Genomic DNA, 22,976 nt, shown 5'->3' on the forward strand with positions numbered 1-22,976 from the left:
TTTTTTTTTTTTTTTTTGCAAGAGCTTTACTTCACAAACATCAGAAATTTGAAGGAAAGGTCATTGGTAATGATTATTTCTGAATTCATGCAAAGTGGTGCAAAAAACAAACAACAACAAAACCAACAACGTCAGACTGTCGGTTTTATTTATTTTAACAGTCCGCCCGGTTTCGGTTTCCACCGTAGCCTGGCGTTCTTGGAAGCCGGCGTGCGCTCTTGTAGCCGGTCCGCACGGAGGTTTGGTGATGCTTTGCTTTTCTGCTCACCACGGTTGTAAAGAGTGATTATTCGAGTTACAGCTCGAATAATCGGGTCCGTTCTCCTCTGACCTCTCTCTCTTATCTCTACGGGCTGCAGAACCGGCCCGCTGGATGTTTTCTTTGGCGATCTAGAGACTCTAGAGTCAAAGCAACACCAACGTCACTGAGATCCAGACCCGGATTATAATAGATGACTAGGAAGGGCTGAAATCCTAATTGCCTGAGCTCAGAGGGGGCCCGTGGTTGGCTTTGGTTCGTGTTCGAGCTGCATGATTGGTGCGTAAGAAGCAGAGCTAGCATTTCCCAGCAGGTCCGTACCTGTCGCCGCACATCACCGGTTCATCTCACAGCACTGAAACTCGGGTTCATATCGCCACCTACGCGTCGAATCCGGCGCCAGTCACACCCTCATGTGAAAACATAATGCTAGCTCAGTTGAGAAGTATGATGGTGGCGGCGATGGTGGTGGTGCAAATATCGTTCGAATGCCAGAGCCTATCTGAGTATTCTTGCTAACCACACTTAGTTACTATTCTTATACTCTTATAATGGCTACTTTCAGCATGACAACATGCTACACCAATGAGGCTCAGGTATCGCCTGCTATAAACGGTTAGTTACGTAGGTACACCTATACCAGAAGCTGAAACTGATAAAGATCTAGATCTTTATCGTCATGAAAATCAGCATATTTACATAACAGCAATTTACAGCAAAAACAGTTACAGTATGCATTACAGCATCTGGCATCGGGAAGAAAAAGAAAACGTTTCTCAGTATGCGCCGGAGTACGTTTGTACTCGTAGGTTCTTGTTTTCTCGCTTGACATCATCTTGTCCTTTAACACGCTCACACTAAGGGACACAACGGAAACAACGCTAGCAAGTGAAATGTAATGTTTCTCATTATGAGCCTATTAGGTAACCCAGATTATTTCCAGATGTGTTTCATAAAAGCATAAAAGTGACGAATCCATCGTTCACTGCGACATCGTGAACATCTCGGCGAAGTTTTACTAAGTCGCCGTGTTTTTAATAATATACGGAAATCTGAGGAAGGAAGCTAAATTGGCTGGGCTGTCTGAGTGGGAGGGATGGCATTGCTCTTACTCTCTCGCCCTCGCTCGCTCACTCTCCTCTGTCAATCACAGGAACACTCGGGCATCTTTGAATTTACGTATGTGGAAAAGCTCGGATAAGACTTTCCTTTGCGTGTGTTAGAAAGATGATGAAAGATGTGACTGGAGGAAATGCGTGTTCGTCTCACCCCTCACCCACCCCGGTTGGTTTCTGTCATGTGATTGGCAAGAGCTGACTGATGGGTGACCAAATTGGTGAGAAAAATGGGGAGGAATTAAAAAATAATTCTATTTATTGACACACACAACATATAACATGAAAGTTTCATTAAAAAAAAGGAAAAAAAAGCTTTATTGTCATATACGTTTCCAGCATAGAGGTATACAGTTCACATAAAGCCTTTAAGAAAACTGTGGAAAGCCAACATACAAGACAAAAAACATTAGGAGGAAGTTCACATAAGTTGCACAAGTTTTTGGAATTGCACATAAAATGAATAGTTTAAATTGCGCAATTTGCTACAAAATATATATTTTATGTGGTTTAAATAGTGATGCAAAGAGGAAGCCGATGAAGTCACTCACACGGACCATACATTGAAAGCTGAAAGTGTTACCGTTCGATTTTTAAAACCTTTAAAGCTTTCTTTTGTGGTGTAGATGTTATCCATTTCAGACTTTCTAAATCATCTTCCTCTTCTTGCTGTACGTCGTTTTGCTCTGTCATCAGGAAGAGGTTCTGGGGAAAAAAAAACACAGCTGCATAATTTGAGGGCAAACAGAGGTTGAATCTCCAGATTTCAAGAAGCATGAGTGGGATGGACCATGTCAGATGACACATGACACTGTTTCACTCAGCCTCAACTCGACCCGGGGGCACATAACTGTGCCAAATTTCAGTGAGACAAAGGCCATGCTTACACACATTATAATGATAATAACACTTACAATAATAATAATAATAAATCATAATAATAACAAGCAGCAATTACAGGGCCAAGCACCACAGAGGCAAAGTAAGGAGATAAGCAACAAGATTTTAGAATGGTCATGATTTTATTACAAACCGTTCAGAAGTTATAAGCAAAGAATTTATCTCGTGAACACTAGGTGGCATTGTTCCAAAATTGTGCAAGTACCCTCATGTTATGATGCTCATGACATATACTTTGGTAGAAGTTTGGTCTGAATATGCTAAAGCATTACAGAGATACAGCATCGCGTCTATTTTGGCATGCTCACTTTCAGATTCATCTGTGCGTCATTCGAGGACAGTTTGACCAATCAACTTGAGTTCCGTGATGTTTTGTCGGCATGGTCTGAAGACGATCTGTTTCAATTTTGGTTAAAATCGGATGACCGGTCTAGGACGAGTTCGTAAAAAGTCATTTTTTCACTTAATTCAAAATGGCGGACAGCAGGTTTGGCCGACCGTGGCGTAATTGGTATCATTGTTCTCGGCATGAGCCGAGGAATCTACGAAGACCAGTCACATGACAATGGGTAAAAGTAATCAAAAGCAATTAGCACCTTTATAAATTGCATTATAATTGTTCCAAAACAATTATATCGCTGTTCCAAAACAATGCAGGTACCCTCACGTCATGATGCCAATGACGGGCACTAAGTTTGTTCAGAATACATTAATGCATTATGGAGATATAGCCTCACATCCGTTTCAGAAAATTGTTTCTAGCACTTACAGTTCAAAGTTTGAGCTGTTGGTGGTGCTAGAGGGTTTGAGATAGAGACTCCGAAATCGCTTTTGTTAATGTTGAGACCATCCTCTATCTGTGTGCCAAATTTCATAACTTTCCCACAAGCGGTCGTATGGGCTGAGATTCGACCGCTTGAGCGGAAGAAGAAGAAGAACAAGAAGAGGAAAGACTGCTAACGAAATCAATAAGTGCCTATGCACCGTCAGTGCTTGGTCCCTAATAATAATTACAAATAACTGTCAAAAGGGAAATGACTAATCACTGCAGTACTGATGCTGTGGTAGTTCCTCCTCCTTTGAATGCAGTCATCGATCATTAAGTCCAAAAGTTTATTTTCACCTAGGCTATTTCCAGTGGATCAAACGTTTACATACCCTTTGTTAGTATGTGGTGGCATTGCCTTTCAATTGCTTCATTTGAACCAAACACTCAGGGCAGCCTTTTGCCCATTCCTCCTGACAGAACTGGTGTAGCCTTTTCAGTTCATTCCACAGATTTCCCACGGCATTCAGGTCACGGCTTTGTGATGGCCACGCCAATGTTTTCAATTTGATGTCTTTTTAATCCGTTTTGTTACAGCTTTGGAGGTATGTTTAGGGTCATTGTCCTGCTGGAAGACCTTGTGTCCAAGGTTTAACTGTCTTGAGGTGTTACTTCAGTGTATCTAGATAATCCTCCATCCTCATGATGCCAGCTATATTCTGAAGTGCACCAGTCCCTTTTCCAGCAAAATTCTCCCACAACGTGATGCTCCCACCCCCACGTTTCAGATTTGGGATGGTCCCTTTTCCTCCATACACGGTGCTGATATTTACAGCTAAATACAGGAAGGTCGAGGGTTCAAGCCCCTGCACCACCAACCGACCACTGTTGAGCCCTTGAGCAAGGCCCTTAACCCTCTCAGCTCCAGGGGGCGCTGTATCATGGCTGACCCTGCACTCTGACCTCAACTTCCTAACATGCTGGGATATGCAAAGAAAGGCTAGTCATTTAGGCCATAGTAACGTTGGACACTTAATGATGGATGTACATATACTTGTATCTGATGCCTCCAGTTCCTTTGTCGTTGTTTTGGGGTTCAGTTGAAGCTTTCAGGAAATTAATGTGTGCCCCTTTCCCGAGCATCTGGGTGCTTGTTATATTTGCATACAATTGATCGAATTAAAGCTGAAACAGATCTGTTTCTAATCGATATTTTTAAATGGCCTCTGACTCTCTTACTCCTTCCACATGTACTCATCCTAACCTTTGGTCTTTCTGTGATGACTGCCGCCTCCAGGTATTCAGTGGCTTATTCAGCTTCCTGGTGTGTCGGGCCAAGTGTGGGTCAGAATACATTCGATGTTCTGTAATAACACAAGTCATGGACTCTGTCCTCAGAAGGTAGCTTTCCAAGAACAAACTGTGAGAACGGAGAACACGGTTATGAGCGTTTTGCGTACTTGCGTTGGTGCAATAAATGTGCGATAATAGTTTTCGAGGCACATTTATACAATGCTAATCAAATGATTGTAGTCTGATATGACTCATTATCTGTAACTATATTATTACAGTAAGAATTTGAGTAACTGTGAAGTTACTGCAAAGTAAGTGCTACATTTCATCGTTCAGATGTTATCTTTGACAAAGCTCAGTTAGCTAATGTGTCCTACAAGTCCCTTAACAGTTATAATAGTTGAATTAACAATTGTGCACTTTTAAACCTATTTACATTGTTACGATATCGTCTCTGGGATCCGTTGTAATAGCGCTGCAAGATAAAGGACCTTAAGGCATGGTTTTAGACTCACTCATATAAAAATATTTCTTCCAGCTTGATGGTTAACCAGGTGGTAGCAGCCCCCAGTGAAGGTAAAACTGAAACGGTGTAGCGAGCTTGGAGAGACACTGATAAGAGACACTTCCTTCTCCTCCATTGTCTAGTTCCTTCATATCAGTGCAATTCCAGAAAGTTGTAGCATTTCTGCCAAGGTGCACTGAAGCTGCTCTGGTGACTCATGGTGGCTCATTGTCTTACTAACACACCTTATTCCAACCCCTCACACTCCCCCTACACCCCCCCCCCCCCCACACCCGTTGCATCTGTCATCTGGCTGGAGTATTGCCTAAATAGTAATACAACTTACGCTGTATTGGATGCAGCCATAGTGCTTGCAACTGAAGTGTTTGCTCACATATTCAAGCAGTGAAAAGAGAAATACCTCATCCCAAGTAGGAAAAAAAAAATAGAAATATCTCAGCACATGAAGGGAAAGCAGAAATATCTCAGCCAAAGCCCAGGAAATGAGAAGTACCACAGCCAAAGTCAGAGAAAGGAGAAATATCTCAGCCCATGTCAGGGTAAGGTAAAGAATCTTAGCCCAAGGCAAGGAAGGGAGAAGGTCCTGAGCCCAAGCCATAAAAGAAGCAGTACCTGAACCTGAAGTAAAGGAATGAGGAAGATCTGAACCAGAGGCAAATAAAAGGTAGAGGACTGTAGCCTAGGTCAGTTTAAGGTGCATGGCCTGAAGCTTAAGGCTGTCAAAGGAGCATGGTCTGAGCCTGAGACAGTGGAAGGAGCAGGACCTGATCCTGAGGTAGGAAGGAGCAGAACCTGGGCCCAAGGCAAGGGAAAGGAGAAAGTCCTGAGCCCAAGACAGGGGAACAAGCAAGACTTGAGGCCAAAGCAGGGAAAAGAGAAGTATCTCAGACAAAGACAGGATAAGAAAAAGTACCTAAACCCAAGGCAGGGAAATGAGGCAGACAATGGAGCTGGACCAGAGGCAGAGGATGGACCAGGACCTGAGGCAGAGGACTTTGTCTATCTCCAACTGCCCTGGCCACTCATGAACCTTAGCCATCAGCCCTGGCCACCTAAACCAAATACACGAAAGAGACAAACTGTTCAGAAGTCATAACAAAAAAGTGCTTTTTTCATGTCTCGTGGCCACTAGGTGGCGCACTAGGTGGCGCAGTTCCAAAACTGAGCAGTCACCCTCAAGAGATGGCTGGATAAAATGTCAGGCCATATATGATATATATTTATATAAATATATGCATATATAACAAACAAAAACCCGACACTATCTTCACAGACAGGTTCTACCTTACCTACCAATAAACATAAAGACAAACAAAAGACAAATGCTTCCCTTATTCCCTGACTAACCAAACACATAGACAAAAAAACCCATCCCAAACAAAATGGCAGCCAAGCTCTACATCCGGTAACTTATATGAATATATGTGTATATAGTACATAATGTTACAGAGATGACACTATGTACAAATCAGACAACCAAAACCAGAGGGTGAAGCTAACATCCAAGGCCAAACGCATCTATGACGTAAGCACACCTAAGGGCGGAGGCAGATGACACAGCCCAAACCTGGAGATAACGTAGTAGCGCCTGGACACAAGACAAAACATGCAACACGGACGTCAGGGCGCAACACTTTCACACAGATCTCCTTCTGAACGGTGTTTCAATTGCGCAATTCCATATGTCATAGCGAGAAGGGAGCCGTGTGTGAGTTCTTCTTACAGATCTTTCTCATAGTTATATATTCTCTTTACTTGGATACATGCAGATACATACACTACCAAAAGTATGTGGACACCTGACCATCACATCCATACTGCATGTTCTTGCAGAACATCCCATTCCAAAGCTTTGGGCGTTCGTGTGGAGGTGTTCCCGCTCTCTTTGCTATAATAAGCTCCACTCTTCTAGATTTTGGGGCATGGCTGTAGGGATTTGTGTTCATTCAACTACAAGAGCGTTAGTGAGGTCGAGGTCAGGCGCTGATGTTGACGTGAGGAGGTTCCGGTTCCAGGTCATCCCAAAGGTGTTCAATAGGGTTGAGGTCAAGGCTCTGTGCAGGACGCTCAAGCTCTTCCACCTTCTTCCAACCTTAATACACTACGTCTTCATGGAGCTTGGTTTGTGCATAGGAGCATCATCGTGCCGGAACACGTTTGGGCCTCCAATGAATTTGAAGGAAAATTGTAATGCTACAGCATGCAAAGACATTCTATACAATTGTGTGCTTCCAACTCTGTGGCAACATTTTGGGTGGGAAGCACATCTGGGTGTGGTGATGGTCAGGTGTCCAAATACTTTCCTTCCTAGAACTGTCAAATTGTCATTTCAGTGCCGTTAATTGGTGTTAATCGGTAGAATAGAAAACATTACGTTAAAAATGAACAACCTTACATTATGGCTATTCACAAAAACGCTGACGTGACCAAGGCGGAATTTGAGTTTGATACCCCTGTGGTAGAAAACAAAAATTCCATGTTATAGTCTCAAAAAAAATGTTAAAAAATCGAATTTAATTAACTACTAGTAGATCTGCTTGCGTGATTTTGTTTTCAGAGCGAGCGTTTGACCCTTACGTCATACGTGCTAGTCCGAGCTCTGTGCTTGACTTGTATTTACTTTTAAGATGTTTAGATAAAACCATCTGCCAAATGAATAAACTAGACGGTAAATTAGACAGACATAATTTTAACTGGAAAGAGAAAGACATCAAAACACGGCATGGTGACAAACCTGACTTTATTAAAAACATTTCGAATGCATGCGGGTTCCGAATAACTCGCGTTTTAGATCGTCATGAAGAAGGCATGACCTTACAACTGATTTCTTTGATGTGATTTTGGGTGATTTCAGTTCTGCTAAAACCTGTCTGTAATCAGAACAGCATGCGAGGCTTAAGATACATCATCTACTAAAACAAATGCCAATGGAATGAACAGTGAACCTGGTTCTTGGCCTAGACAAAAATGATGCTCATGGCTCTGGCACAAGAATACAATAACAATAAATATCTTGGCTGAATGGGTTGTGTATTTGTTTTCAGTGAAAAATCTGATGTCATTAAAGAATGTAAGCAATAGAGAAATGGCAGACCATCATTATTTTAATGGTACACGGTTACAGATGGACTTATACAGACTGAGTAATTATGGTAATCATTTGGGGACACTTGCATTAGGGGTGTAATACAATGCAACTATCTGTATCTCTTTAGCGCGCCAAATACTCATATCTATAATCGGATTTAGATAGACCTGTAAACTTTTATTAAGGGGTCCGAGCACCGAAGGCTTTTACGGGTTGTAAACCTTGTAGCTCGCTTGGATTTGAAGCTAATCTGTATAATTAAAGTGCAAAATTAGCGGAATACTTTTGCGAACTAGTCCTCGGATTTTTGCGATTGGTCTTTTGAGTATCAAAAACATGCTGATTTTTGTAAACAATATGGCCGCCACGTACCAATCAGCATTCTGAGCCTTCATGAGCTAGAACTATAACTAATGATTGGTTGCGTTTCACATGAACCTTAAAAACATATATGTATCCTGCCAAGAATTGTTGTTTTATTTTGCAAAGATTGCTTGGACCTTGTCACTCCTGTGACATTTAAACCACAGAAACTCTGACCAGCCGGTTACTAGGAATGAATAAATGAACGTTGCTGGAAAAAAAAACAAAAAAAAACCCCACAACATTACAAGCCATTTCGATGTGTAATATTTTCCAACACTTAACACAGTATGGTTCTGAATCAGGGATTTTCCTGCTTACTTTGAAATACCACGAGAACCCTTCAGCACCTTCTTTCGTAAATAGAATAAAATGAACGAACGTGCCGTCGGGAACCGTTTGGAACAACTCTACCATTACAGACCACCTGAAACACATTAAAACCCATTAGTCACCAGTAGACATCTCTTGATTTTCCTGGTTTAGCAGGGAATAATGCAACGAAGGTAAACAAACGATCTCAGCTCTATGTTTTTGAACACACGATATTTTACTGGATGGGTCTGAACAGATCGGTCTGATGTACACGAGGTCTTCATTTGAAACAAACCAACAAACAAAACAAAGACCGATATATAAGGTACAATACTGTACTCTGGTGAACTGTACAGCGTAACCGTTTGCACACGATATACAATCAGAAATATTTACACATTTCAAAAGGAGAGACCGACATGAGTCTCACTTACATTGTTCTTTTTTCTTCTTTTTTTTTGTTGTTGTAATAAATAGACGTCACGCCGACGGGCTGTAATTGCATTTTTTGGAAACAAGGCTCACGTACACACAAGGGAGAGAGGAGGGAGGAAGTGTGGGACTTCTCGATGTCCAGTTAAAGGCGGTCTATTTTTAGACCTGCTATGTAATGAAGTTTTCTAGCATTTCTCATAGCGAGTGAGTAAAGAGAACGTTTACAAGATGTTATTCAGTCAAGACGCACACGGGAAAGCGCTTGCATATGGGCCAACTGGTAAGCCACACAAGACCATCATGCTCAAATTTTATTACAGATTTAATCCCCCGCCCCCCACCCCCACCCAACTCCCTCTTTACTGTTATAATATCCTCCACTCTGCTGGGAAGGCACTGATGATGTGCAAGGACGCTCTAGTTCCAGCTCATCCCAAGGGTCTTCAGGTCTTCATGGAACTCTTAGGTTTGGGCCTCTTAGAGAGACATTCTATACAATTGTGGGCTTCCAATTTTGCGGTTTGGTGAAGAACCACATACGGATGCGATGCCCAGGTGTCCACTTACTATTGGCCATAGAGTGCATATCAGCTGGTTTGAACCGACCCCCTTTGCTCAAAGGTAACATTATAGCATAAAAAAATCAATAATATGCACGATAAACAGGAAAAGAGGAGTAAAACCTTGCCCAACAGTTCCTCCGAAGGCCTTGAAGAGCAGGTTCCTCAGAGGCAGATTATGTAAAAGTGTGTCACGTGAGTGCATGAGTGTGATACTTCTTGTACAAGGCCCAAAACAGACAGAAAAATAAATAACCCATTGGCTGAAGAGGTTTTGGGGGGATGCCATCACGGTCAGGCATCCGCCGTTACTTTTATACGGGGTGTTTCTACCAGCGGCTGTATTTACTCCTTTTGGGTGGATTTTGTTTGTCCTCGGTGCGGTTTGTTTATGCCGTCGAGTACACAGCAGTCACACTCAGGTGTAGTGACTCTGGAATATCAATAACAAGAGTACTCATGTTAAAAATGTTCGTTTCTATTATGATGATAGCATTTCAGCTTATATATTTATTTATTTATTTAGTGCTGACACCGTGTTCAGTTAAATGCTTGGCAGCGTTCTGTGAGTTTTGGCGAAAAGTTCATTTACATGTTCCTTCTCCGTGGTTTTTTGTCTGACCAGAGAACGAAACAGTGTAGGTACTGTGCTTCTGTGTTTCTGGACCAATGTTTTTTCTTCGTTCTGTGGGTTGTGTAAATTTGCATGGCATAATTCTGTTTGCCAGGTCGAGACGTTTCAAGAAAAAAAAAAAAAAAACCTGGTGAGGGGACACGTAAATGAACTTTTTTAATCGGAAATCACAGACATGCACAGAGGACGTTGTACCAGCAGTCAATGTAAAGTCGGTTCCCGACCAGAAACCGTGGGTCAAGGTCAATGGAGAGGTGCGTTCCAGGTTGAGAGCACAAACTGCAGACTTTGGGGACCTGGCTGTCTACAGGAAGTCTAGGTATGACCTTCAAAAGACCTGCCGGATGAGATTTCAGGGACAGAGTGGACACTATCGCAGCTCTGACCCCAAACGCACTATAAAAGACTACGGAGGCAGGAAAAGCAGTGCTGTACCTACACGGCTCAACACATTCTACACTTGCTTTGAGGCAGGCAATACAGTCCCTGCTGTGAAAATACCTGCTGACCATGACACCTGCCTTCTGGCTCTACCTACACCTGAAGTGAGCAGGGCCTTTAAGAGAGGCGACGCTCAGATGGTACCAGGACCTGATGTCTTTCCGTGGACGTCTCCTGATCTCTCTTCGAGTCTGACGGTGATCCACACATGCTTCAAGCAGACCAGCTTACCGCTCGAATCGATCCACCGATGGTGCCGTTGCAACGGCCACGCACTCTGCACCAGGAGGAAAGAGACACCTACGTGCAGATGCGGCATATTCATTATAGCTCATAGTCAAGCTGAAAGATCTAGGACTTAACAGTCTCATGTGTAACTGGATTCCGGACTTCCTGATGAGCAGACCCCAGGTGGTCAGGATCGGCAGCCGCACACATCCTCCACTCTCATACGCAACACTGGTGCCCCACAGGGACGTGTGCTCAGCCCATTCGCGTTCTCCCTGGTCACCTCTGACTGCTTTGCTAAGCACAGCTCTGACATCATCTTCAATGATGCTGATGATACAACCATCCTGGGACGTTCTACAGAAAGGAAGTCAAGAGCACTTTCAACATTCAACATGGTGTGATGACATCAATCTCTCTCTGAATGTCCGCAAGACCAAAGTGGTGATCCTGTGGATCACAGGAAGTCAAAGAGAAGTGGGTCACGCTCGTGTCTACATCGACGGGGTGGAGGTGGAAAGAGTTAAGACCCTTGGTGTTACATCTCCGAGGGTCTCTCCTTACTTCCGAACGGGAGAAAAAGATGGCCTTACAGGACATTTACCAAACGCGTTGTTTGAGAGATGCCCGCAGTATCACGCTCGTCCTCTCAAGCAGAACACACGGTGTTATTTTATAGTTTAATATACAACGCCATATTTTTCATCGCATGCCTATTTGGAATGAGAAGAGTGTGAAGAGGCTTCTGGGGGTAATTTTGAACATACAACAGTTTTCTCGTGACTGAAAATAAAAGGGGATGTTGAAGTTTTTCTGACGTCTTTTCCGTTCAGATTGACGCAATTGAGTGGTCACGTACACAACAAATGCAGAACAAATGCAACAGCACGGATTGACACAAAAATAAATATGATTTGAAAGCAATAATAATAATAATAATAATAATAATAATAATAATAATAATACATTATTACAAACTTGAAGTCCAGTCTCGAGTCCGTTTCAGTTCATTTGCATTTTACAAATTCTGAGCCACGTCACATTTGAAGGGATTTTTTTCTTCGTTTTTTTCTTTTACAAAAAAAGCACGGGTCCTGTACAAAAGTCCTGTACATTTTATTTCACACACACACACACACACACACACACACACTCTCTCTTCTCCAAAAGATCGTGTGTTTGCTGCTTTTCAGTTCCAAAAAAAAAAAAAAAACCCCGATTGATTAAGATGGCTTTTCGGTTTCAGAACGCTGCGTCCAAACTTTGAGGGAATCTATACAGCATCTGTTCATGCACAGGAAGTCTTTATACATTCTTGTATAGAATCCAGCTCTATACACACACACACACACACACATACACACACATGTGTACACACACGTACACAAAGATTTTCTTCTGTTCGTTAAAATGATCAGCAACGAGTGCCGGTCGAATAACAAACGCTAGACTGTTTTGGTCATTTTGACTCGAATCATTCATCAGACTGAATCTTTTCTGACGTTGCTGAGGTGCTGAAATTCCCCCGGGACCTGGTGACATGTCAGTATCGGTCATGTGCCGATAATGATACGGTATAATCGGTGTGATTTTCAGCACACAAAATATAAATAGATGTAATCTGACTTTATTGTCTTTGTATTTTTCTGTTTAGGTGAGGGGGGCGTTGCCAGGAGAAAGTCTTAATAGAAGGGATTGAGAGGGTGTGGTCAGGAGGATGGCTGCATAGAGTTGACAGGGCGTGGTCAGGAGGATGAATACAAAGAGTTTAGTGTGGGGATGTGGACAGGAGGAAAGATGTCGAGAGCTGAGGGGGCGTGACCAGGAGAACAGGTGCAAACTGGGGAGGGGGTGTGGCCAAGAGGACAGCTTCAGAGAGGTGAGTGAGGGGGCGTGGCCAGAAGAAAGGCTTCAGAGAGGTGAGTGAGGGGGCGTGGCCAGAAGAAAGGCTTCAGAGAGGTGAGTGAGGGGGCGTGGCCAGAAGAAAGGCTTCAGAGAGGTGAGTGAGGGGGCGTGGCCAGAAGAAAGGCTTCAGAGAGGTGAGTGAGGGGGCGTGGCCAGAAGAAAGGCTTCAGAGAGGTGAGTGAGGGGGCGTGGCCAGAAGAAAGGCTTCAGAGAGGTGAGTGAGGGGGCGTGGCCAGAAGAAAGGCTTCAGAGAGGTGAGTGAGGGGGCGTGGCCAGAAGAAAGGCTTCAGAGAGGTGAGTGAGGGGGCGTGGCCAGAAGAAAGGCTTCAGAGAGGTGAGTGAGGGGGCGTGGCCAGAAGAAAGGCTTCAGAGAGGTGAGTGAGGGGGTGTGGCCAGAATGGTGGCTTCAGAGAGGTGAGTGAGGGGGCGTGGCCAGGATGGTGGCTTCAGAGAGGTGAGTGAGGGGGCGTGGCCAGTATGGTGGCTTCAGAGAGGTGAGTGAGGGGGCGTATTCAAGAGGATGGCTGTAGAGGTGTGAGTGAGGGGGTGTGGCCAGGAAGAAAGCTTCAGAGAAGACCTGAAGGTACATGTACAGCACATCATCAGAAAGATGCTTTCAGAGAAGTAAGGGGGTGTGGCCAGGTGAAAAGATGCAGAGAGGTGAGGGGGTGTGGCAGGAGAAAAAATGCAGAGGGGTGAGGGGGTGTGGCTAAAAGAAAGCTGAAAAAAGCTGAGGGGTGTGGCCAGGAGTACAACTTCAGATGGCTTCAGAGAGGTGACTGAGGGGGCGTGGCCAGGAGGACGACTACAGTGAGGTGAGTGAGGGCGCACTGGCAAGAAAATGGCTACAAAGAGGAGAGGGGGCGTGGCCAGAAGAACAGCTTAAGAAATTTTGCTTTTAAAAAAAATCGCTGAATTTAACAAAATAAGAATTTTTTAACAATTTTTGGATAGCTACACAATCATCGTTGGACATTTTTTGTGTCTTAATTTTACACGATTGTCAGATTTTCCTTTTTTTTTTAGTTGAATTTTTAGTATTGTAAATAATTAGGTATTTCTATACGGTGCTAAAAATAAATAAATAAATAAAATCATGATACATCAGCACGTGACCAGACTGCACCGAGTTACAAATGTCTTCCGAACACCAAAACCACCAAAAAAAACAACAACAAAAAAAGCAACTTTTTCCACTCGATGCCATGAAATACCTCTTTGTTTTTCTCGTGATCTCATTTAGTTCACGATCTGTATGATTTCTATAGTTATAATGACGCCATACGTGTTTGCTAGGAGGCGGGAGTACACTGGACAGTGACACTCTCGAACTCGAATGGAAAATATTCTTGACTTTAATATGAAGACAAAGTGCCAGATTGTGTTTTTAGCGCTCAGTTCTGCTATGAGGCGGTTGGAAATGATGAGTAAGATTCGAGGTTCTCGGGGTCACGGGGCCATGTGAGAAATCTTGAGAAATGAAAGCTAAAATAGAATTTACACTAGACACTGAAACCACAGCCGTGAATAAGGGAGGAAAGGAGGTGGGGGGGGGATGTGGTTACTAGTTACAACATTAACTCCTGTGTGTTTGTGCATATACGGAGTTTTACGGAAATCCCCTGGAGCTCAGGGAGCCTCGCTGACCACCAAACAGCCGTTACTTTCACTTCGAATTATCATTCCAATTAAAATTATTCGTAAAAGTGTCAGATTTGACCCTTAGACCTATCTGGTCATTTATTTCCCGTCTGAAAAGTGGCGTTTTTTTAACCAATTTTTGGTCACAGCTACCTGATGTTTACTCTATACGTGTTTAATGGTAGCTAAAGCGGAACACGTCGACCGAGTCGGAAGGGTTTTGATCGGCCCGTACAGGATTTCGACGGGTTTTTTGACGGCCAACGGGACCTTTTAGCTGTACAGGTGAATCGACGGGCGCTTTGGCTGAGCGCGCGTCCGTGACGACGTGACGGCCCGAATCCGCGGGTAATCCGCGGTACCTTCCTCCGAATGTCGTGGAGTTTGCTCGATATTGGGTTTATATATTTTCCCGCGAACGCGAAAAATCCTGGAAGGACTGACTAACGTGAGATGTGAGGAAGGGGGCGGGGTTCCCAGAGGGTCAGAGTTCAAAGCACGTACGCGACTGTCAATCATTCCAGACTCTTGACTCTTTTGGCGTATTTTTTGAGTGATAGCTGCTAGGTATTCAGGTCTGAGTATTAGAGTAAGAGCACCTTAAACAGGTTTAACCTGCTAACTCACTAGCAAGTGATGCTAGTCGGTTAGCATTAGCTTCCTAAAGTGTCGATTCTTAGTCAAAAAAATATTTCGATTTCAAGGAGCTTTCGCAGCATAGACAAGGCAGCAATGAAAGGTCGAGCCGCTGGGCGGAGACGCTAGCATTAGCTTCTGACTGCGGTTCTTTGGAAACGTAAAACACCTTTTTTTTTCTTTTTTTTTTTCCCTCAGGGTCTGATTCTCCTGGGTGCACTTTATTTTACATTAGTGTATGAAACGAAGCCTTCGATACCGCCGTATCTGAGTGTACGCATTAGCTCTTGGCACAAGTTCTTTTTTTTTTCCTCACAAAAAAAAAAACAAACAAACAATGACTTCCTCGGATTTGGATTCTCATCATCTCGCTTTCTTTCATGTTTTCCTTTCCTTTTCTTTTTTTTTTCCTTTCTTTTAAATACAACCTCAGACGACTGGACTGAAATGCTAGCATTATCTCCTAGACAGCATTAGCATTAGGCAATTCCATTAGACATTTCCTCATTTTTGTTCCTTTTGTCCACGGCATCACAAATCCCACACGAAACTGGACTGAGAATAGTTTCTTTATCTTATCTAAACGCACTTCCTTTCACGCTTTGTACATAGCATTAACACGGAAGAAATAAAACGGGTTTAAATGGATGATTCACTGCGCTGTGATGTCAGCATCAGTTCCTAGAGCCAGCCTCCAGTCTTTGAAAATGACATACTGTCAGCTTCGAGATTTTCATTAGCGCGCTCCGTACTGGACACGACACGGTCGATCGACCGGCCGGTTCGACTGGCTGATCTGCTGCAGCGAGATGTTAGCGTTATCTCAGTGAGAAATGTTGAAATCGCATAGCGTCTTGTCTGAATTTCCGATTCCGAATCTCCTGGGTGGACACGCCTCCTTTTACGCTTTGCGCATGACAACGACGAGAGAGCGGTAAAACCGTACGAGTGTCTCCTCCTTCACGTTCCTAAGCGGGTTTAACCGAATGATCCACCGGATCGAGATGTTAGCAACTCTTAGCGCGTTCTTGAAAACGTAAAGCGTCTTTCCCACCGCTTCTGCGCTGCTGCGCGAAGACGCTTCCTGTCACGCCTTGTAAACGTTAGCAGCGGCCGCTAAAGCGAGCTGGCCGTTGGGCGGCACGGAGCACTGCTCCTCCTCCAGCAGGACGCCGGGCTCGGCGTGCGGGATGCTGTCGTGGTAGCTGCTGAAGCTGATGTTGTCCTCCTTGAGCTCGATGGTCCAGAACGGCGCGTTGAGCTTGCGGTTGCGGTATTCGCGGTACGTGTAGACGGCGCCCACGAAGCCCATGAGCAGCACCAGCAGGACGATGATCACAGCCAGGACGATGACGTTGAACTGCGTCCACGAGACCACGGCGAGCGCCGAGGCCGTGCTGTTGCCGGCCGCCGGGTCGCCCGGGCCGGAACGGAGGGGCGGGGCTTTGCTGTGGCCGACGGAGGCGGGAGAGGAGGTGGACAGGAGGGACGACGGAGGTGCAGACGTAGAGCTGGAGGTCTGGGGGCTTGTGGTGATGGATGTTCTTGTAGGAACTGGGAGGAGTCTCGCGGCTGAAAGACGAGAACAATCCATCGTTAACACATTTCTTTTTTAAAATTGTAAACAATTACAGCTACAGACAGACACAGAAGCTTCTCAAAAGTAAGTACCCCCCCCCCAAAATCTCACTTGATTTTCGCCGATTTCTTTATTTACGAGTAATAACAGACTCATACGATGTAGATTAGATTAGCACGTCCCACAGACGCTAGATCGGACTGAGATCTGAGGAATTTGGGGGCCAAGTCAACACCCTGAACTCTCTGTCATGTTCCTCAACCCGTTCCTGAACAAATACACCCATGAAGGGGATAATCGATGATATTCTGTCAGTGCTCTTAGTGTTATATCCCATTTTTTATTTATTTTTTTTAGGAACATGTTCACATTACATCCTTTGAAGCCCATTTATTGTGGACAGCTACATCATTTTTTAAAAAAAAATATCTAACATGGACCCAAACTGTATCCCGACGTACAATAATGAACAGCTGACTGTTTCTGATTGTTCTGAACGCTTCTGGTGTTCCTCTAAGACCACAAAGCCAAATTCACAGAGTGCTGTTTCAGGCTTGGCGCAGTTTAACTTCGACCCACTTCACATAATTCGAGGAAACACTTGTGATTTGGAGATGCCTGTGAACACTGCCTGCTATTATGTGACTAGAAAAATGTAAGATGCTTCCAAGAAACCATCTGCTTGTACCTAAAATAGAGTCGAATACTCATAATCTTATGAACCGTTGTTATTTATGATTATTATGATATTTAGTTTAATAGAACTGCACCCCCCCTCCCTCTCCCCCCCTCCCCGGTGCCTGGTATCCAGTGCTGATTCTGGATTACGCAGAAAGGTCTGGATTTCGTAAGACTGAATCTGAGCACGAGGCTGATGATGAATGTACGATTCTGTGGTATTTGTCTCGATGAGTTTACGTTAGGAACGTTCTTCGATCAGCGGATCTTCCGGGTCTGAGATCTGAAGATGAAGACGAGACGATGTCTCAGCATTTACTCCCAATGAGATTGGAGACTCAACTCCAGTTTACTGGATGGTTACGCCACAACGCTGTCGAATTCTCGATTCTGGTCGGCTGACAGACGTGCTGAGGCATGCACTGTAATTCCACTCAGGTCTCGACCGCACTGCAGACCCGTGTCACTTCCCCAACTGAAAATTATCCTCATATTTACATATGTTTCAATTCTTCTCATAGCTGCTAATAAACTCCAGCCATGCAATAACTTTCCTCGTGTATTCACAGCTGAACAATGACCGGAACGAAGATGAGTAAACAGTGACAGAGTGCCTCGAACTCTTCTGCTACCACAGACACCCACTACCTCTTCATCCTTCTATAGGGCGCCATTACTTAATTGAGTCCTAATTGAATGCCTGGCATATATGAATAAACGAATAATCGTAATAGGAACGCTGACTCAGACTCACGAGCAAGCTTCTTTTTTTTTTTTTTTCCGACTAACATGCCGTTTTCCTTTTTCTTGGAAGTGATCCTGCAAACGCGTTACGAAACAAATTCGCCTGTATCCAGTTTGAAAATTGAGTCATAGTCCCTGAGTCAGAGTAACGCTCGCGGAGTTACGAACTGTTTTCACTTGCTTTTTTTTCCTTTTCTACGCCCTCGCCTCTGCTTTCGAATATTTACACATCAGTGTTTGTATATCGTGTCCTCGGGTTTTGACCCTTGCCTCTGTTTTGAATTGACGTCACGACCCAAATACGACCGTACGCCCTGAGCGGTTTAGGCCACACACCCGATGGACGGACACAAATAACCGCTTGTCAGCGCTTGACGCTCCCTGTTTCCCAGAGCTCCCAGAGGTTTATGTTATGAAACACAGCTGCACAGTATTACAGGAAAAGACGAAGCTGACTCAGCAAAAAGCCGTCATGAAGCTGGCCCCGGTAGTAATCGTCACATTTCGGCATGCGGTGACTTCGTTTCGCGCTATCGGCAGCGTCATTAGTGAGTAATTACGTGGATTTTATTTACGTAGCACGTTTAAACGCCGCAAAGCTGACCAAAGCACTGAACAGAGGAAGAATAGCGGAATAAAACGGCAGAGTAAAACCAGAGACAGACAATAAACAATAGTAAAAATGAGATTAAAACGCCTGGGAGAAGAGATACGCTTTCAGACTCTTTTTTAAAACCACAAGGTGGAGATCCAGGGGCAATGGATTCCATAAACGAAGGGCGGCGACTGAAAAAGCTTCTATCCACCTTAGTTTTTAAACAGGATCGAAGGACATACAAAAGAAACCTAGCAGAAGATCTTAAAAAGCTGCTAGATGAACGTGGTGTAAGACGCTCTTTGAGATAAGAAGGAGCTCGGAGCTTAAACTGGATCCTAAAGTGGGCCGGGAGCCACTGGAGCGATGCTAAAATTGGTGGGGGCGATGAGTGAGGAAGACCCCAGTACAGTGAATTACAACAATCCAAGCGCGATGAATAACCTTCTCCGAATCTCGGAAAGACCAAAACGTTTTAAGTTTAGAAATAATCCGGGACGCGTCAGAACCTTCCAGACGCTTAAGACGAGGAACATTCCTGTAAACGATTTAAAGGAGGTCTACAAGCGACGTGTCCCTGCACGGGCATCGATGTAAATTCAGCGGTTAGGACGTCGGACGTCTGATCGGAAGGTCGTGAGTTCAAATCTCAGCGCTGCCACTGTTGGGCCCTTGAGCAAGGCTCCTAACCCTCAGTCGCTCAGTTGTATGAAATAAACATGAGATCGCCGTAAGTCGCGCTGGATAAGGACGTCTGCCAAAGGCCACAACCACAACTTATTATGTTGATGTTAAATTGTACGAGCAAAAAAAAACCCTTCTAAAATTCATTCACTAGACGGCAGAGTGTACAGTGCATAGTATAAGTGTACGGGTGTATGTGTAGTACGTCATTTGGGACACGACTGGAGAGATAAAGGAGGTGAGGGAGAAAGAGACGCACGTGCACTTTGTGTTCCGTTTGGGTGTGGTCTAATATTCTAATGAGGTCGCACGACTGACAGCCCTCTTTCTGAGACTCCGCCTGTGACGTCAGTCAAAAACATCATAAAAAAATAGAGAAATCGAGACTGAATCAGGGTTAACCTCTGTGTGGCATCTGCTCTAGATTAGCTTTTACTCGCTAGTTTCCTTTCCTTTGCTAGTTTGCTGTTGTTAGTTAGTAGCTAGTTTACGTCCACTCGCTAGTTTGCGTTCCTAAGCTAGTCTGCAGGTATTCTCTGGTCTTCTTTCACTTTTCTTGCATTCGCTAGTTTTCTGTCATTCACTATTTGCCAGTTGTAAATCTGTTTGCTAGTTTAACGTCAGTTAGCGGTTCAGTGTCATTAACTAGCTTTCCGTTGTTTGCTTACAGGGGTACTTGAACGTTTGTGAACCCTTTCGAATTTCTGCATAAATGTGACCTAAAACATCATCAGAAGTCCTAAACGTAGATTACACAAACGAGACAAAAATATTATACTTGGTCTTTTATTTATTTATTTACTGAGGAAAATGACCCAATGTTGCACGTCTGTGAGAGGCAGAAGTATGTGAACGTTTGATTTCGGTATCTGGTGTGACCCCCTTGTGCAGGAATAACTGCAGATAAACGTTTGGGGTAAGTGTTGATCGGTCCTGCACATCGGCTCGGAGGAGTTTCATCCCGTTCCTCGGTACGGAACGGCTTCAACTCTGGGATGTGGGTGTGTTTCCTCACAGGAACTGCTCTCTTCAGGTTCTTCCACAACACCTCTACTGGATTAAGATCAGGACTTTGACTCGGCCGTTCCGAAACACTCACTTTATTCTTCTTCGATCGTTCGTTTGGTAGAACGACTTGTGTGTTCAGGATCGTTGTCTTGCTGCATGACCCACTTTCTCTTCAGATTCAGATCAGAGAGATGTCCTGATGTTTTCCTTTAGAGTTCGCTGGTGTGATTCAGAACTCATTGTTCCATCAGTGATAGTGAGTCGTCCTGGTGAGATGCAGCAAAACAACCCCAAACCATGATACTACCAACACCATGTTTCACAGATTGGATAAGGTTCTAATGCTGGAATGCCGTGTTCTCCTTTCTCCAAACATAACGCTTCTCGTTTGAACCAAAAAGTTCTATTTAGGTCTCATCTATCTAAAAAACATTTTTCCACTAGCCTTCTGGCTTGACCACATGATTATTTTGGAGAGCGGAGGCTTCCTCCTTGTAACCCTGTCATGCATACCCGTTGTTGTTCAGTGTTCTCCTGATGGTGGACTCATAAACATCAACATTAGCCAATGTGAGAGATGATTTAGTTGCGTTCCTGTGTGACCTCGCGGACTATTGCACGTCTTGGAGTGATCTTTGTTGGTTCTCATTCATCCATTCACACACACTCACACCAATGGTAGCAGAGCTGCCATGCATGTTGCTAGCTTGCCATCGGGAGCAACTTTCCCAAGGACGCTTCGGCATGTGGAGGCCGGAAATCAAAACACCAATCCTACAATTAGTGGACAACCTCGGCCTCTACCACCTGAGCCACAGCCACCCCGTTGCTACCACAGGGAGGGTAACAACAATATTGAATTTCCTGGATCTGTACACAAGCTGTCTGACTGTGGATTGGTGGAAAGCATGTGAAAATCCACTGCTCTCAATAACATTCATCACCGGGGTCACCCCAAACATCACGCGTGTAGTCGTGTCATCGCGGACATCCGAAACATTATCACTAAGTGATTAGGTCCGTGAAATATCCGGATTTTAAAAAAATAAATAACGAAGCGGGTCCGGACTCGTATCGACCCCTTGATGAATACACGACCGAGCGTAATATTTCTGTCTCGTTTGTTTAACTGCGTTCTCTTTGTCCTCTTTAAGCACCTGTGTGAAAATCTGACGATGTTTTAGGTCATGTTCTTAGGGTTCACAAACTTTCAAGCACCACTGTATTTCCTGCCACTTACTATTTTACTGTGATGTACTCATTTCCAGTCATTTACTGGTTTTTTATGTTATTTTCTAGTTCACACACACACACACACACACCTCTCAATGTGCAGTTGTGGGCGAGAGCATCTCCTGTGTATCCGGACGCACAGAGCTCACAGTGTGCTCCGGCGGTGTGGTTGGCACACATTAGGCAGCGCCCGCTCTCCGGGTGGCAGGTCCGGGGCCACCAGCGAGGATCGGCGTTCCCGTTACACTCACAGCGCACGCAATCGCCTCCTGATTTGTAAAAGCCGTCTGTACACACTTCACAGGTGGGTGGAGCGAAGCCAGCCTTACACTCGTCACATACAGCATGGCCAGTGGAGTCTGTTAATAAAATCATTCACACACACACACACACACACACACACACACACACACACACACACACACACACCACTCGGTGAGAAGGTGTCCGAGAACCGTTTCCTCACGCCCGCTGGCTGCGAGCTGTTCGTAGAGATGAAAGAGAACACTCGTGGCCTGTGGCTTTGTTTATTCACTAAAGCAAGTCAAGTAGAAGGCAGACCTTTCAGCTTTCTAGAATATTCAAGCTTTTAAATTAGAAAGATTTCTTCTTCTTTTTTTTTTAAATCTGTAAAATAGAGCCAAAATCATGGAAAGAAAACAAACAACAACAACAACAAACAAACACAGGGGTGAGTTTACTGAGTGTATCAAACTCAGAATTGTACAGGTGTTACATTTTACAGCGCGGTGATGCCGAATTCTGGATTCTGATTGGACAGCAGCTCTGACAGTGGTGGAGCTACAAATCACAGGTTTAATATTGTCGTTTCTATAGTAACAGCTCATTCATATACTTCATATAAAGGGATGTTTTAAAAGTTTGGGGTACGGTGAGGTATACTGCAAGGAGAATAAATATTTATTTAGCATTGACGGACGGAGTCTCCGGTGTCAGTGCTTTGTAACGGTCAGAGGTGAAGGTGTAACGGTCAGAGTGGGCGGGATTGGTCAAAGTTTATGTAGGAGTGGGAGGGATTGGTAAGAGTTTGTACAGGAGTGGGACGGATTGGTAAGCGTTTGTACGGGAGTGGGAGGGATTGGTAAGAGTATGTACAGGAGTGGGCGGGATTGGTAAGAGTTTGTACAGGAGTGGGCGGGATTGGTAAGCGTTTGTACGGGAGTGGGCGGGATTGGTAAGAGTATGTACAGGAGTGGGACGGATTGGTAAGAGTTTGTACGGGAGTGGGCGGGATTAATAAGAGTTTGTACAGGAGTGGGCTGGATTAATAAGAGTTTGTACTGGAGTGGGACGGATTGGTTAGAGTTTGTACGGGAGTGGGCGGGATTG

The 22,976-nt window shown here is 44.4% G+C and overlaps 1 protein-coding gene across 2 annotated transcripts in view; it reads right to left on the bottom strand.

Moving 5' to 3' along the window:
* Positions 1 to 14,982: 14,982 nt before the first annotated feature.
* The window catches only part of si:ch211-158d24.2 (multiple epidermal growth factor-like domains protein 9), a 31,854-nt gene continuing 23,860 nt past the window's right edge, over positions 14,983 to 22,976 (bottom strand). For both annotated transcript variants that reach the window (XM_053624079.1, XM_053624080.1), the window contains exons 5-6: positions 21,716 to 21,985; positions 14,983 to 16,677 (exon numbers count right to left, since the gene is read on the bottom strand). In XM_053624079.1, coding sequence (XP_053480054.1) covers positions 16,193 to 16,677; positions 21,716 to 21,985 — 755 coding nt within the window. In that variant the 3' untranslated portion in view covers positions 14,983 to 16,192. The remainder of the gene's footprint in view (positions 16,678 to 21,715; positions 21,986 to 22,976) is intronic.

Source organism: Ictalurus furcatus, chromosome 5 (genome assembly GCF_023375685.1).
Source record: "Ictalurus furcatus strain D&B chromosome 5, Billie_1.0, whole genome shotgun sequence".
Lineage (NCBI taxonomy): Eukaryota > Metazoa > Chordata > Actinopteri > Siluriformes > Ictaluridae > Ictalurus > Ictalurus furcatus.